This window comes from Macaca mulatta, chromosome 14, assembly GCF_049350105.2.
Source record: "Macaca mulatta isolate MMU2019108-1 chromosome 14, T2T-MMU8v2.0, whole genome shotgun sequence".
In the NCBI taxonomy this organism is placed as follows: Eukaryota; Metazoa; Chordata; class Mammalia; order Primates; family Cercopithecidae; genus Macaca; species Macaca mulatta.
The window spans coordinates 134,393,721-134,405,877 of record NC_133419.1 but is presented as its reverse complement, the minus strand read 5'-3'; the positions used below and the strand labels follow the sequence as shown (position 1 = coordinate 134,405,877).

General features: G+C 45.8%; 1 protein-coding gene across 2 annotated transcripts in view; it reads left to right on the top strand.

Moving 5' to 3' along the window:
* Positions 1-12,157, top strand: part of NCAPD3 (non-SMC condensin II complex subunit D3) — a 70,968-nt gene that overhangs the window by 50,634 nt on the left and 8,177 nt on the right. Inside the window, exons 24-29 of one of the 2 annotated variants that reach the window (XR_013404449.1) lie at positions 186-265; positions 5,979-6,116; positions 6,431-6,564; positions 6,943-7,142; positions 7,477-7,554; positions 10,945-11,055. Coding sequence is in view for 1 of the 2 variants with exons in the window: in XM_002799890.4 (XP_002799936.3) it covers positions 186-265; positions 5,979-6,116; positions 6,431-6,564; positions 6,943-7,142; positions 10,945-11,055 (663 nt within the window). In the remaining variant the exon portion in view is untranslated. The remainder of the gene's footprint in view (positions 1-185; positions 266-5,978; positions 6,117-6,430; positions 6,565-6,942; positions 7,143-7,476; positions 7,555-10,944; positions 11,056-12,157) is intronic. The other variant, XM_002799890.4, reaches the window with a different exon arrangement.

The window sequence follows — 12,157 nt, the reverse complement described above, 5'->3', positions numbered from 1 at the left end:
TGGTAGAAAGGTGACGTTCCGTGCATATACTTCTCCGCACTACATTCCGACGGTTTGGAAGCGTGTGCCTGTGCACTGAGCCAGTGTGCCGGGGACAGACCGCGTGGTGGGGGGATTGTGGCTGGGAACAGTGAGGCTTGCCCATGATGACACACTCTGAAACATGCTGGCTTTTTTCTGTACAGGAGGAATTTGTGAAATGGAAGGGCTCCCTGTTCTTTCGATTTGTCAGCACTCTGATAGATTCACACCCAGACATTGCCAGGTAAATCTTTTCCTCACGTTAGACAACTGAACAGTTTACCTCATTTCTGATGTATGCTGGATTTCTTTTTTTTTTCCAGATTGGTTTAGAGTTAAGTAGGATTTAGTGAGCTTTTGGTGGGTGCCAGAAAAATTAACAGGTTTTTAAGATACTAAGCAATATAACAAACCTTTATTTTGCACACAAGTTTAAAAGAAAATGGTTAGATTCATCATTGGATCATCTCAGCACTGACTGCACTTGCTGACAGTTTGCTGTTCCTGAAGGAGCATGAAGAATATCATATGCTTGTTGTATTACACTGTATAGAGGAGCAGTCACTAGAAATTCACTGTTAATTTCTAGGCAAAAAAAAGTTAATTTTGATAAAGAGCTGAGACTTTTAAGTGCAGAAATTTTAAGGAAGAAACTAGGAATTAAGATGAAATTGCACAGTGTGGAATCAAGTGTACAGATGACAAGACTCCTTGGAAATGGGCAGTTCTTCAGACTTGTATAGCGTGGGGGAGTGACTTTGGCAATTATTAATTTCTATCATTGCATCATTTTTTTAAAGATTTATTTTCAAGGGGCTGAGAAATGGCCTGATAGATTTTGCTACCTTAGAGTTTGTTGTAACTAATTCTTTTTAAAGCAAGTCTGCAATTGGAAAGTAGAATGTTGGATGCCACAGCAAAAGCCCCACCGTGGGGAAGAGTTCTTTATAGAGCTCATTAACTATAAATGGCTGGTAACAGTGGGTCCCTCTGGATCTAAATATAGCTACCAATAATTTAGTCTGAGTTCCGTGGAAGTTTCTGCTCAGTTTTCTTCAGGTGTAATTTTCCAAGGAAGGGGAACATTTCACAGAACAAAAGCAAAAAGTTAAGGCTGTCACCTTTTTTTTAGATAGCTTCGCACACCCTCTTACCTTTACAACGTGTCCACTTTACTGACTCTGAGGGCTTTCTACACAGTGCATGGCCCAGGAGAAGGTGTAATCAGACAGGCTGGGAATGCTTTCAGGTGATGCACCTGGGAGGTAAAATCAGCTACTTAACCTGCATTTCCTCATTTTTCCCCACTGTTGTTAGCTCCTGTACGTGTATGTGAAAAAGAGCATTGATCGATGAGTAAACCATATGCAGGATTTGTACATATGGGTGTTCAGATCATCAATCAAATGAAAAGCATAGATACACTTTATAGTGCAGTAGGATTACCGGGGCCTCTTCCAGCGTTTTAATACGTCCCCCTTAATCTTTCCCTTTTATGTCTGCATTCTGGGTTTGTTGGAACCATGGTTCAAATTAGATTTTCATGATTTTCATGATTTTCAGCTTTGAAAAGCTGACGACTACATTTGCTAACTATAATTTAAGTTAGTCTGTTCTCTGAAATTTTTCCTTTTATTTTTATTTGACGTGTAATAATTATACATATTTATGGGATAGAGAGTGGTATTTTGATATATGTATAGAACATGTAATGATCAAATCGGGGTAATTAGCATAACCATCACCTCAAACATTTATCATTTCTTTGTGTTGGGAACTTTCAGAATCCTCTCTCCTAGCTTTTTGAAAATAGACAGTAAATTATTGTTAACTATATTCACCCTACGGTGCTGTTGAGCATTTTAACATACTCCTCCTGTAATTTTATATTTGTTAACCAGCCTTTCCGTACCCTTCCCAGCTTCTAATAACCACAATTCTACTCTCTGCTTCTCTGACCCTACCTTTTTTAAACTCTTGCATATGAGTGAGAATATGTGGTATATATATATATTTCTGTGCCTGACTTTTGATTTTTAGGCCAAAGGCTATACCCAGGCTGGAGTGCAATGGAGCAATCACGGCTCACTGCAGCCTCAGTCTCCCAAGTTCACATGACCCTCCCACCTCATCCTCCCAAATAGTTAGCTAATTTTTTATTTTTTGTAGAGTTAGGTTCTCACTGTGTTGCTCCTGAGCTCAAGCAATCTTCTCGCCTCAGCCTCCCAAAGTGCTGGGATTAGGCATGAGCCACCACCCCGGCCTGTATGACATTTTTAATTGCTCATATAAACCCCAAATTTGGAGGCTACAAAATTCTATGATCTGTTTTCCTGTCTGCCCAATAGCTGGTGGCCTTGTAATCACAGGGCGACAGTCAAGTAATAAGCAGATTATTTCAGTTTAACTGGGCACTGCCACAGGAATACAGAGAGGCAGGTCAGAAGCTCAAGGCAGGACAGCGACTCAAATAATGGGCCATTGAGATAGAAAAGGGGGCAACAACAAGGATGGCCTGGTTTGGGAGAAAAGGAAGCAAGCACTCAACTGTCTGGAGGGCTTAGTGAAGCCATGGAACGATCGGAATGGGGTGAGGGAGTCAGGAGCCCGATCACTGGAAGGATCAGCAGGGCAGTCACGAGTGGACTCTTTGATCTCCAGTGTGGCAACAGGGTCCAGGGTGTGGCTGCACTGGTGACCCAGGGTCCAGATGGGATGCCCACTGGAAGCAGTGAAGTCAGGAAAGCAGAAAGTTGGGGCATTCAGTAGCTCATCTGCATGGGGAGTTCTACGGGGATTTGGAATGGAGAGGAAGACTGGGAACCAGGTAGCAGAGCACAAACGGCAGATGGCGGGAGCACCACAGGGAGGCGGGAGCACCACAGGGAGGTGGAGGTGGAGGCCGTCTGCAGGTGCCACAGCAGCCTGTGTGCGTCTTCACCAGCAGCCAGCCCACACACCCCGCACTTCACTGGACCCGCTCCTAGTTGTCTTCCGGTGTCAGAGCACTTTTGGCAATGCACTATTTGGTCCACACGCTATGTATAGGCTTCCTGAGGGGCATGAGTTTGGTTGTTATTCCCCATCCCTAGCACCTGAAAAGGAACTGAAACCAAGCAGACATGCGGTGAACATTGGGTGGGTGAACATTGGGTGGGTGAAGGCAGGAAGGCACTGGGCGTCCGGGAAATGTGCTCCTCATCCTCTGACTGAGGGATGAAGCAGCCTCCCCTTGGGAGGGCTGAGAGAGAACTGGTGTGCTTGGAGGACAGCCGGCCCACGTTTATAAAGAGGAAGCATAGGGAGTGCCCTGAGAGTCGGCTGTGGAGGGTAGGGCCTGATTCACTGTGAAACCTGGAGTGTAGAGTACATGGAGGAAGGAAGCAGCAACGCAGGGATGAACAGTGTCTAGACAGACCATCATAGGCGCTTGGATTTGGGGTGGTGGCCAGGGAGAACTAGGGCATAGGAAATACTGCTTCGAGCCTCAAGTAGAATTCTGGTACAAATGGGTCTAACCTGAACTAGACTCGTGTTGTCGGCCAGGTCAGGAACATGGGTTCAGCATGAACTCATGAGTCTGCCTTTATTGAGCAGACACCCTGCTTCAGAATGGCATTCAGCTCATGAAGAAATCTGAAGTCAGATTTTTATGTTTCCTACTAAAGCTGAAAACAGAAGTGGACACACGGCTCTTACCTTGTGGCCTTTTGGGCTGTTTGAATATCCTGGATTTTGATTCTTAGTAAGAGAGTAATAACTTCTTTTTACAAGGCTGTAATAAGGTAATCACTCAGATTTAGCTGGTCTTCCCTTTGTGTTCCATATAATTCATGCAGCCCGTGCTGTGTGAAATCCCTAGACCGCATCCCTGAGTTGTTGGTGTGGGTATGTGTGTTCTTAGTGATTGTCCTGAGGGCTGGGGAGAGGATGCTGACCGAACTCCCAGCTTACTAAGATTTGTTGAGCGTCCTGGAGGTTTCCTAATCCACATACCTGGAGAGTGCTCTCTCTTGTCACTCTAAAGGAATGTTCTAGGAAGCATTACTTGTAATGTTAATTTCTCCTAACTTTTCAGCAGACAAACAGAAAACAAAGTAGTCCCTCTTCTCCAGTTAGGAAGCTTGCAGGATCTGTGCATCTTAATCTAATCAAGGCTGAAACTTGCCATTTTAATAAAGTCCCAGTGAATACAGCAGCCAAGATGAGTTGTGGATATCACACATTGGCTGTGGCTTCCAGTTTCTCTTGCTGGAACGCTCTGTGACTACATTATCAGCCCTGAGCGTGTGAATCCTGGCATGGTTTTATGTTGCTATGGAATGTATTTGTATAGATGGTTCAGCAAGTTTTTCACTAGGGCTTAAACTCCACAGTATCGTGCCTGTTGGTCACCTCCACCCACATGTATTCTTGACCTAAACTGAGTCGATTGGCGTTGACATCAAGTCAAAACTCAGAGTGCACCCTCTTCTTGTGGAAGATTTGCTGATTCTATCTGGCTTTACATTTTCGTATATGTGACTTCATTTCTGAGGAGGAAGTTCGCATAATGTAGAAACTGCCATGCCAGAATGGATTAACTATAATAAAATACCACAGAAGATAAATTCTTGTTTGTTCAGTGGTTTTTTCATTCCTGTCACAGATGGCTTGCCAAAGTAACCCATGTTTAGAAAGAACTTCATCTGATGCTATGACCTTTGCCTTTCAAACATGGGTCATTAAACAACATAATTTGTACAAAACATAACTGACTACTCTTAGATCAGACAGGTGCTTCTAGTTGTCCTTAATTGAATTTTGCCTCATGGAATTCTCATTATTAAATACAGTTTTATTTATTTTGTTTTCATATTTCTAGGTCAAGCTGCTCCCTTGTTTCCTAGGTGAATAGTCAAGGTGTAATTATCTACAGTGGAATTTTTATCTAGGCTTACTTCCATCATGATTTCTCATCTACCTTCTCTGATTTTTAATTGATATGTGTGCTGTGAACCCAAACTGATTTGAATTTTGGCATAAGGAGCACCACTGGGGAAAGGAGAGGTCAGTCTCCTGGACAGTCTTTGATGCTGCTCCTCTCCCAAGGAGAGCTGACTGGTGCTCCTGTGTGGGTGGAAATTGCATTTGAGCTCTGAAATTCAATTAAAACACTGGCCTTGACAGTGTGAGTGGATCACAGTGAGCCCTACACCATGTTAGTTTAATCCCTGAGCAAAAATCAGTGCTTTGGCGTTCTGTCACCTACTTTCGTGATGAACAGAAACTCTCCGGTGGCCTGTAGTCAAACAGTTTGCCTGTTTACATCAGGCATTGGAAATCTTCATTTTGGTGGGGTCCTGGTGGTGTCTGTGTCCCATGTGCAGCATTGCACAGATGTGTTGAGGGCGTGGGTGGAAGGAGAGTGCCCAGGGCTTGCTGGTGATTTCAAAGCGCATTGAGTCAGTTGCTCTGCAGAGGAAACTTGTCTTCCTGATCCAAACTGTGAAGCTCTTGTCATTAATCCTTATTCTTGAAATAAGTTCCAGTTACTAAAATTGTTTTTTGTTCATAATTGTGGGCAACAAACTTGAAGCTGGGAGGTGAATGACCGTTGTCATTGCATCAGTCCTGTAAGACCACTGGCCTCTAATTGCAGAAGCAGCGTTGGGGTTAAGTTGGTTGATTGCTTTCCCCACTTGAACTGCAGCTGGATGACAACACCTTCCGTTAAGTTTGAAAGGAAACCTGGGGGAAAAAATACGCTCGGATTAGAAAGCAAGCCGTGGAGCAAGGACAGACCAAGTAGCGGAATTTCTGTCTTCTTCGGGTCCAAGGGAGCTGTGTGTTGGGATAGATTTTGAATCCCTTCGCTTATGTACAGCTGTCTTCTGCTCAGCAGAGTTCTTGGTGTATTCAGAAACTGTTGGTGTGTAGCAAATGGGTCTCCCTCTTTGTTTCTCTCACCTTTGCAGCTTCGGGGAGTTTTGCCTGGCTCACCTGTTACTGAAGAGGAACCCTGTCATGTTCTTCCAGCACTTCATTGAGTGTATTTTTCACTTCAATAACTATGAGAAGCATGAGAAGTATAACAAGTTCCCCCAGTCCGAGAGGTCAGTGAAGCAGCTAAGGCTGTCTCCTTGTATCTGGGTAAGAGCTGGGGGAATCTGGGGAAGGTTTGGCTCTTTGCATATAGTGGTTGGACACAGACCCTGCTCCAGGTCTTTACTGTGGCCTGGCAGGATGGCATAAGAAAATGCAGTCGTGAGAATCGCTTCCTAAGGGCAGTGCCTGCGATGAGCACTGGGATCTCTGTAGTGCACTTGAGTCTTTGGTATACAGCTTTTAGGATGCAGTTAAAATGCAGTGTTAAATCCCTTACACCCGTGCCCATGTGACGCAGTAAAATTGTTCTATTCTGCCACAGAGAGAAGCGGCTGTTTTCATTGAAGGGAAAGTCAAACAAAGAGAGACGAATGAAAATCTACAAATTTCTTTTAGAGCACTTCACAGATGAACAGCGATTCAACATCACTTCCAAAATCTGCCTTAGTATTTTGGGTAAGCCCAGTGTGTGGGAGAAAATGTGTGTGTTTGCAAATGAAATGCTCTGTTGATAACGGCCCAGCAGGCCTCTAGTAAGGGAGACCCTGGCACTGCAGGAAGACCCCTGTCATCTTGTCCTTCTCTGGCATCAGCTGTGCCCCAGACAGAACACCCTTGCAAGACCCCCTGACGGCCTCAGACAGCCCCCAGCCGTGTGAATTACACCTCCTCTCTGGGCAAGACCCCTGACAGCCTCAGACAGCCCCCAGCTGTGTGGATTACACCTCCTCTCTGGCCAGAGATTTCACAGAAGCTCACATTTCTCTCTCTCTCTCTCTCTCTCTCTCTCTCTCTCTCTCTCTCTCTCTCTCTCTCTCTCTTTCTCTCTCTCAGCGTGCTTTGCTGATGGCATCCTACCCCTGGACCTGGATGCCAGTGAGTTACTCTCAGACACATTCGAGGTCCTCAGCTCAAAGGAGATCAAGCTTTTGGCAATGAGATCTAAACCAGACAAGGACCTCCTTATGGAAGAAGATGACATGGCCTTGGCAAATGTAGTCATGCAGGAAGCTCAGAAGAAGCTCATCTCACAAGTGAGTGTGTTGCTCCCCTAAGATCTCACGAGTGTGCCCCTCCCCCAAGCTCATCTCACAAGTGAGTGTGTTGCTTCCCTAAGATCTCACGAGCGTGCCCCTCCCCCAAGCTCATCTCACAAGTGAGTGTGTTGCTTCCCTAAGATCTCACGAGCGTGCCCCTCCCCCAAGCTCATCTCACAAGTGAGTGTGCAGTTCTTCCTAAGCTCATCTCACAAGTGAGGGCACCCCTTCCCCCAAGCTCATCTCACAAGTGTCAGCTCCCCTAAGCTCATCTCAAGTGAATGCACCCCATCCCCTAAGCTCATCTCACAAGTGTGCTCCTTCCCCTAAGCTCATCTCACAAGTGTGCTCCTTCCCCGAAGCTCATCTCACAAGTGAGTGCGCCCTTCTCTCCAAGCTCATCTGACAAGTGAGTGTGCCCCTCCACCTAAGCTCATGTCACAAGTGAGTGTGCAACTCCTGCTAAGCTAATGTCACGAGTGTGCTGCTCCCCTTAAGCTCATGTCACAAGTGAGTGTGCCACTTCCCTAAGCTCATCTCACAAGTGAGCGTGCTGCTTCAAGCTCATCTCACAAGTGAGTGTGCAGCTCCACCTCAGCTCATCTCACAAGTGAGCGTGCTGCTCCCCTCAGCTAATCTCACGAGTGCACCCCTCCCCCTAAACTCGTCTCATTAGTGTGCAGCTCCCCCAAGTTCACCTCACAAGTGAGTGCGCCCCTCCCCCTAAGCTCATCGCACCAGTGAGTGTGCCACTCCTCTAAGCTCATCTCAAAAGTGAGCATGCCCCTCCCACTAAGCTTATCTCACAAGTGTGTGCAGCTCCCCTAAGCTCATCTCACAAGTGGGTGTGCAGCTTCCCCTAAGCTCAGGTCACAAGTGAGCATGCCACTCCCCTAAGCTCATTTCACAAGTAATGTGCCCCTCCCCCAAGCTCATCTCATAAGTGAGTGTGCAGCTCTCCCTACGCTTGTGTCACAAGTGAGTATGCAGCTCCCTCAAGCTCATGTCACAAGTGAGTGTGCAGCTCCCCTAAGGTCATTTCATGAGTGTGAAGTTCCCCTAAGTTCATTTCACAAGTGAGTGTGCAGCTCCCTAAATTCATGTCACAAGTGAGTGTACAGCTCCCCTAAGCTCATTTCACAAGTGACTGTCCCACTCTTCCCACCATCTACTGGCTTCCCTGTTGTCCCTGGAATCCTGGTGCCATGCTCTAGTGCTGACTTCCTTCTTACTGGTGGCTTTAACTCTTGCCAGGTGGTGACAATTCTGAAATCTGTCTCCTGCTCCAGCATTTCTCATGAGCCTGAGCTCAGGTCCGCCTGCTGCCAGGACGTGCTCCAGGTGTCTCTGACTTCCTCTGTCAAAACTCACTCAGTCATCTCTTCTTTCTGCTCTTCACCTCCTCTTTCTCCCACAGTTTGTGGTGCTCCTGCAGACTGGAGTCTGGTGTGCCAGGCTGAGGCTTTTGTGGCAGGAAGTGTAGAATTTGGATCTGAATGACTTTGGGGCAGAGCTTGGCTGCCGCAGGCCTCTGCAGGCCTGTGTGTTTCTGTCCTAGCCTGGATTGCCAATGTGTATTTCCCACCTGGCCCCTGAAGGCCTTTGACCCCAAGGATACAGACTCTGATAATATCTTGCCACAAGATGCTGCCTGTTTTCTCTTACCAATCTATCTCTGTAGTTCTGACCTTATTTAAGCTTATCCTATTTCCATGGTTTCCTTACCACCCTTTCTGTTTCTGGTTTCTTTCTGTCACAAGCCACGTCCCAACTTGCTGCCAAAGCAGTCTTCTTTTTTTTGAGACAGAGTCTCCCTCTGACGCCCAGGCCGGAGTGCAGTGGTGCAATCTCAGCTCACTGCAAGCTCCACTTCCTGGGTTCACGCCATTCACCTGCCTCAGCCTCCCGAGTAGCTGGGACTGGAGACCCCTGCCATTCTGCCTGTCTAATTTTTATTTTTATTTTTATCTTTTTTTTTTTTTTTTTTTTTTTGAGACAGAGCCTCGCTTTGTTGCCCAGGCTGGAGTGCAGTGGCGTGATCTCCACTCACTGCAAGCTCTGCACCCGGATTCATGCCATTCTTCTGCCTCAGCTTCCCAAATAGCTGGGACTACAGGCACCTGCCACCACTCCTGGCTAATTTTTTTGTATTTTTAGTAGAGACGGGGTTTCACAGTGTTCGCCAGGATGGTCTCAATCTCCTGACCTTGTGATCCGCCCACCTCGGCCTCCCAGAGTGCTGGGATTACAGGTGTGAGCCCCTGTGCCTGGCCCAGCAGTCTTTCTTAAGTACAAATTTGATCATTTTATTCTATCTGAAACAGACTAAAGGCAGGTTGACTGTGAGGGGTGGCAGGAAGCTTTTGGGTGATAGATGGTGAGTGGTCTGTGGTGCTGTTTATTCCATATAGACTTTTGTCAAAGCTCATGGAACTGTTTGTTTAAAATAGGTAAATTTATTACATATGTTATACTTCACTAGTGGAATTTTAATAAACTATGCTGGTGGCTTCCTATCATCTTCTGAATAAACCCTCATTCTTCTTTTTCAAGGTGAACAGAACTTCTGGTGTGCCTTCCACCTTTCCCATACCTCCCTCCGTCTTCACCTCCAACCTCGCCACTTCAAATTGCCATCTGCACCTCAGTTACAAGCTGCACCCTGCTCCTGTGCTCTTGCCTCAGGGTCTAATGTCTACAGCGCCCTCACCCACCCATCCTCCCTTCTCCACACATCCTCAGGACCATCCATCAGATGGCCATGCACTCCTTAGGCATCCCATCTCCGTACCTAAATTCTCTAACAGCCTGCCACTTAACACCTCTTCCCTTGAGACACGCACTGTCTGGAAGCGGCTGGAGGGCAGGGATGCTTGGCTTCATTTTGCATCCCCAGAGGGTTAGCTCTTTGCCTGAACAGAGAAGGTGCTTGGTAATACCTGTCAAGTGAATGCATGGAAGCCACTTCTTAAGACTGTTCCTGAACATAACATCTGCTCACATCTGGGTTTATTAAATTGCTTATTTCTCTACCTGTTGTCCTCCTGTTTCAGGAACTCTGATAAGACTTTTTAGAAATGAATGGTTTACAAGGAAGAAACATATACTAGTGACTTTAAATGAGAAGGAAAAGAGTACTTTCAGCTTCAGGAGGGTAAATCTTGCGTATGTGGGCTACTATAGTGCTTTTTTTTTTTAATTTAAAGAGATTCACTGCAGAATATTTGTGGTTAGTGATCATTCAAGGTAAAGTGTGAAGACTTGGTCAAATCAGTTACTATATATATAAATTCATAGTATTTTGTAGATGTGTACAGACAGCGAGAGACAGCTGACTGTCTTTACGCTTTGCCATTTTTAGACCATTGTCCCTTCACCAGCAGGAATACAAAGTGTCCCTCTGGGTAGCCAGAGCCAGCTGACTTCTGTTCCAAGGGGAGGGTGTTGAATTGAGGACTGAATGTGGAGCCAGAGCCAAGGTCCCTCAGGGTCTTCTGTGGAGATTTGGGGCTTTTTTCAAAAGCTACTCAACGTGTTTCTAAATTCTTTTTCCCCATTTGGAATGTATGAGTAGTATTTGTCCCCACCCTATCTTACAAAGCCTTTGGAGTGTTTTGAGGTAATGCTTACAGAGTCTCCCAGAGAAAAGCAGAGGTCCTCTACATCTCCAGGATCATAATGAAAAGCAAAAATAAACTTACATAGTGTGCTAGGGTGGCTCTACTCAAAGAACTAGATCAAGGAGAGGCCTTTGTCTTTCAGAAGTTCATACACCTAAAACATGTCTTTGTGTTACCAGGTTCAGAAAAGGAATTTCATAGAAAATATTATTCCAATTATCATCTCCCTGAAGACTGTGCTAGAGAAAAATAAGATTCCAGCTTTGCGGGAACTCATGCAGTATCTCCGGGTAAGGGTGGAGCCTGTGCTTTTGTGGTGGTTGTCCTCCTACCAGTTCATTACTTAGGATCTTCTGCCAGTTATGACGGTGTAGGCAATCAGTGAATGATTAGAACCCCAAATTCTGCAAACCCAGCATTACCTTGGTAACTGCTGTGGAGCTGGGGGTTGGCTGTGGGTTCCATCAAAGCCGCTCCTTCCCTTGGATGTACAGCCAGGGCTGTGAAGAGCCGGCCCACTGTGCCAAGCAAGTCTTCCCTTGATGGAGTTCGAGTCCATCTGGAAAACTTCCCCAGTCATCTTCGTTCATGCTGCTGGGGGGTAAGGTGAAAGTGAGTCTTCGGGTTTGATTTCAGGGTGCTTACCTTTTGCGCTGACTCAGATTCACAAGGTCAGGAAATAACTGCCCTGCAGGAGTTGCCTTGGGAGCTGCCGTCACCGGGCCGAATTCTTTGTCAAGCAAGGGGACCATGAGGAGCTCAGTCTGAACAAACCCAGGATGTGTTGACTTGCAGGGCAGACCTAAGTGGGGCCTCAGATGTTTCTGGCAAAATCTTTTACTAAGAAATAAATGCGACGTAGTTTTTATTTAATTCAGCAGTTATATCTCTGTAAAAAATGCTACAATTTTTTTTCCACTAGAGGCCTCAATAAAAGTTACACTGAATATACATTTTCAAATAGTTTTTTATACTAGGAAGCTAAGGTAGGAAAGATAGTCTCATTGTATGATAAAAATAAAAACTTCCAAGTATTCTTGTATTTATTGCCCTGCTTTAGACCCTAGAAAGGAAAAAAAAAAAAAAAAAAAAAAAAAAAACAACTTAGATCCTACATAGACTACTTAAGCACTTAAGAAAAATAAGTCTTCCTCCTGCTTGTGAGCTCACACCCAGAGGATGGCCACACGCTGCTTGTTGTCAGCAGCTTCAGGGAGTCTCTTCATTGGCCTGTAGAACCCACTCCTAGTGGCAGCTGGAAGAGTGCATGGATCCCTTCTCTTTGTTGAGACTTCCCTCCTAGTTGGAACTGCAGTGTCTTTTTCTCCCTGTTCCTGTTAGGTGGAATGGTTCTTTCTCTTAGCAAAGTGGTCTTGCTCCTGGCAGCCCTCT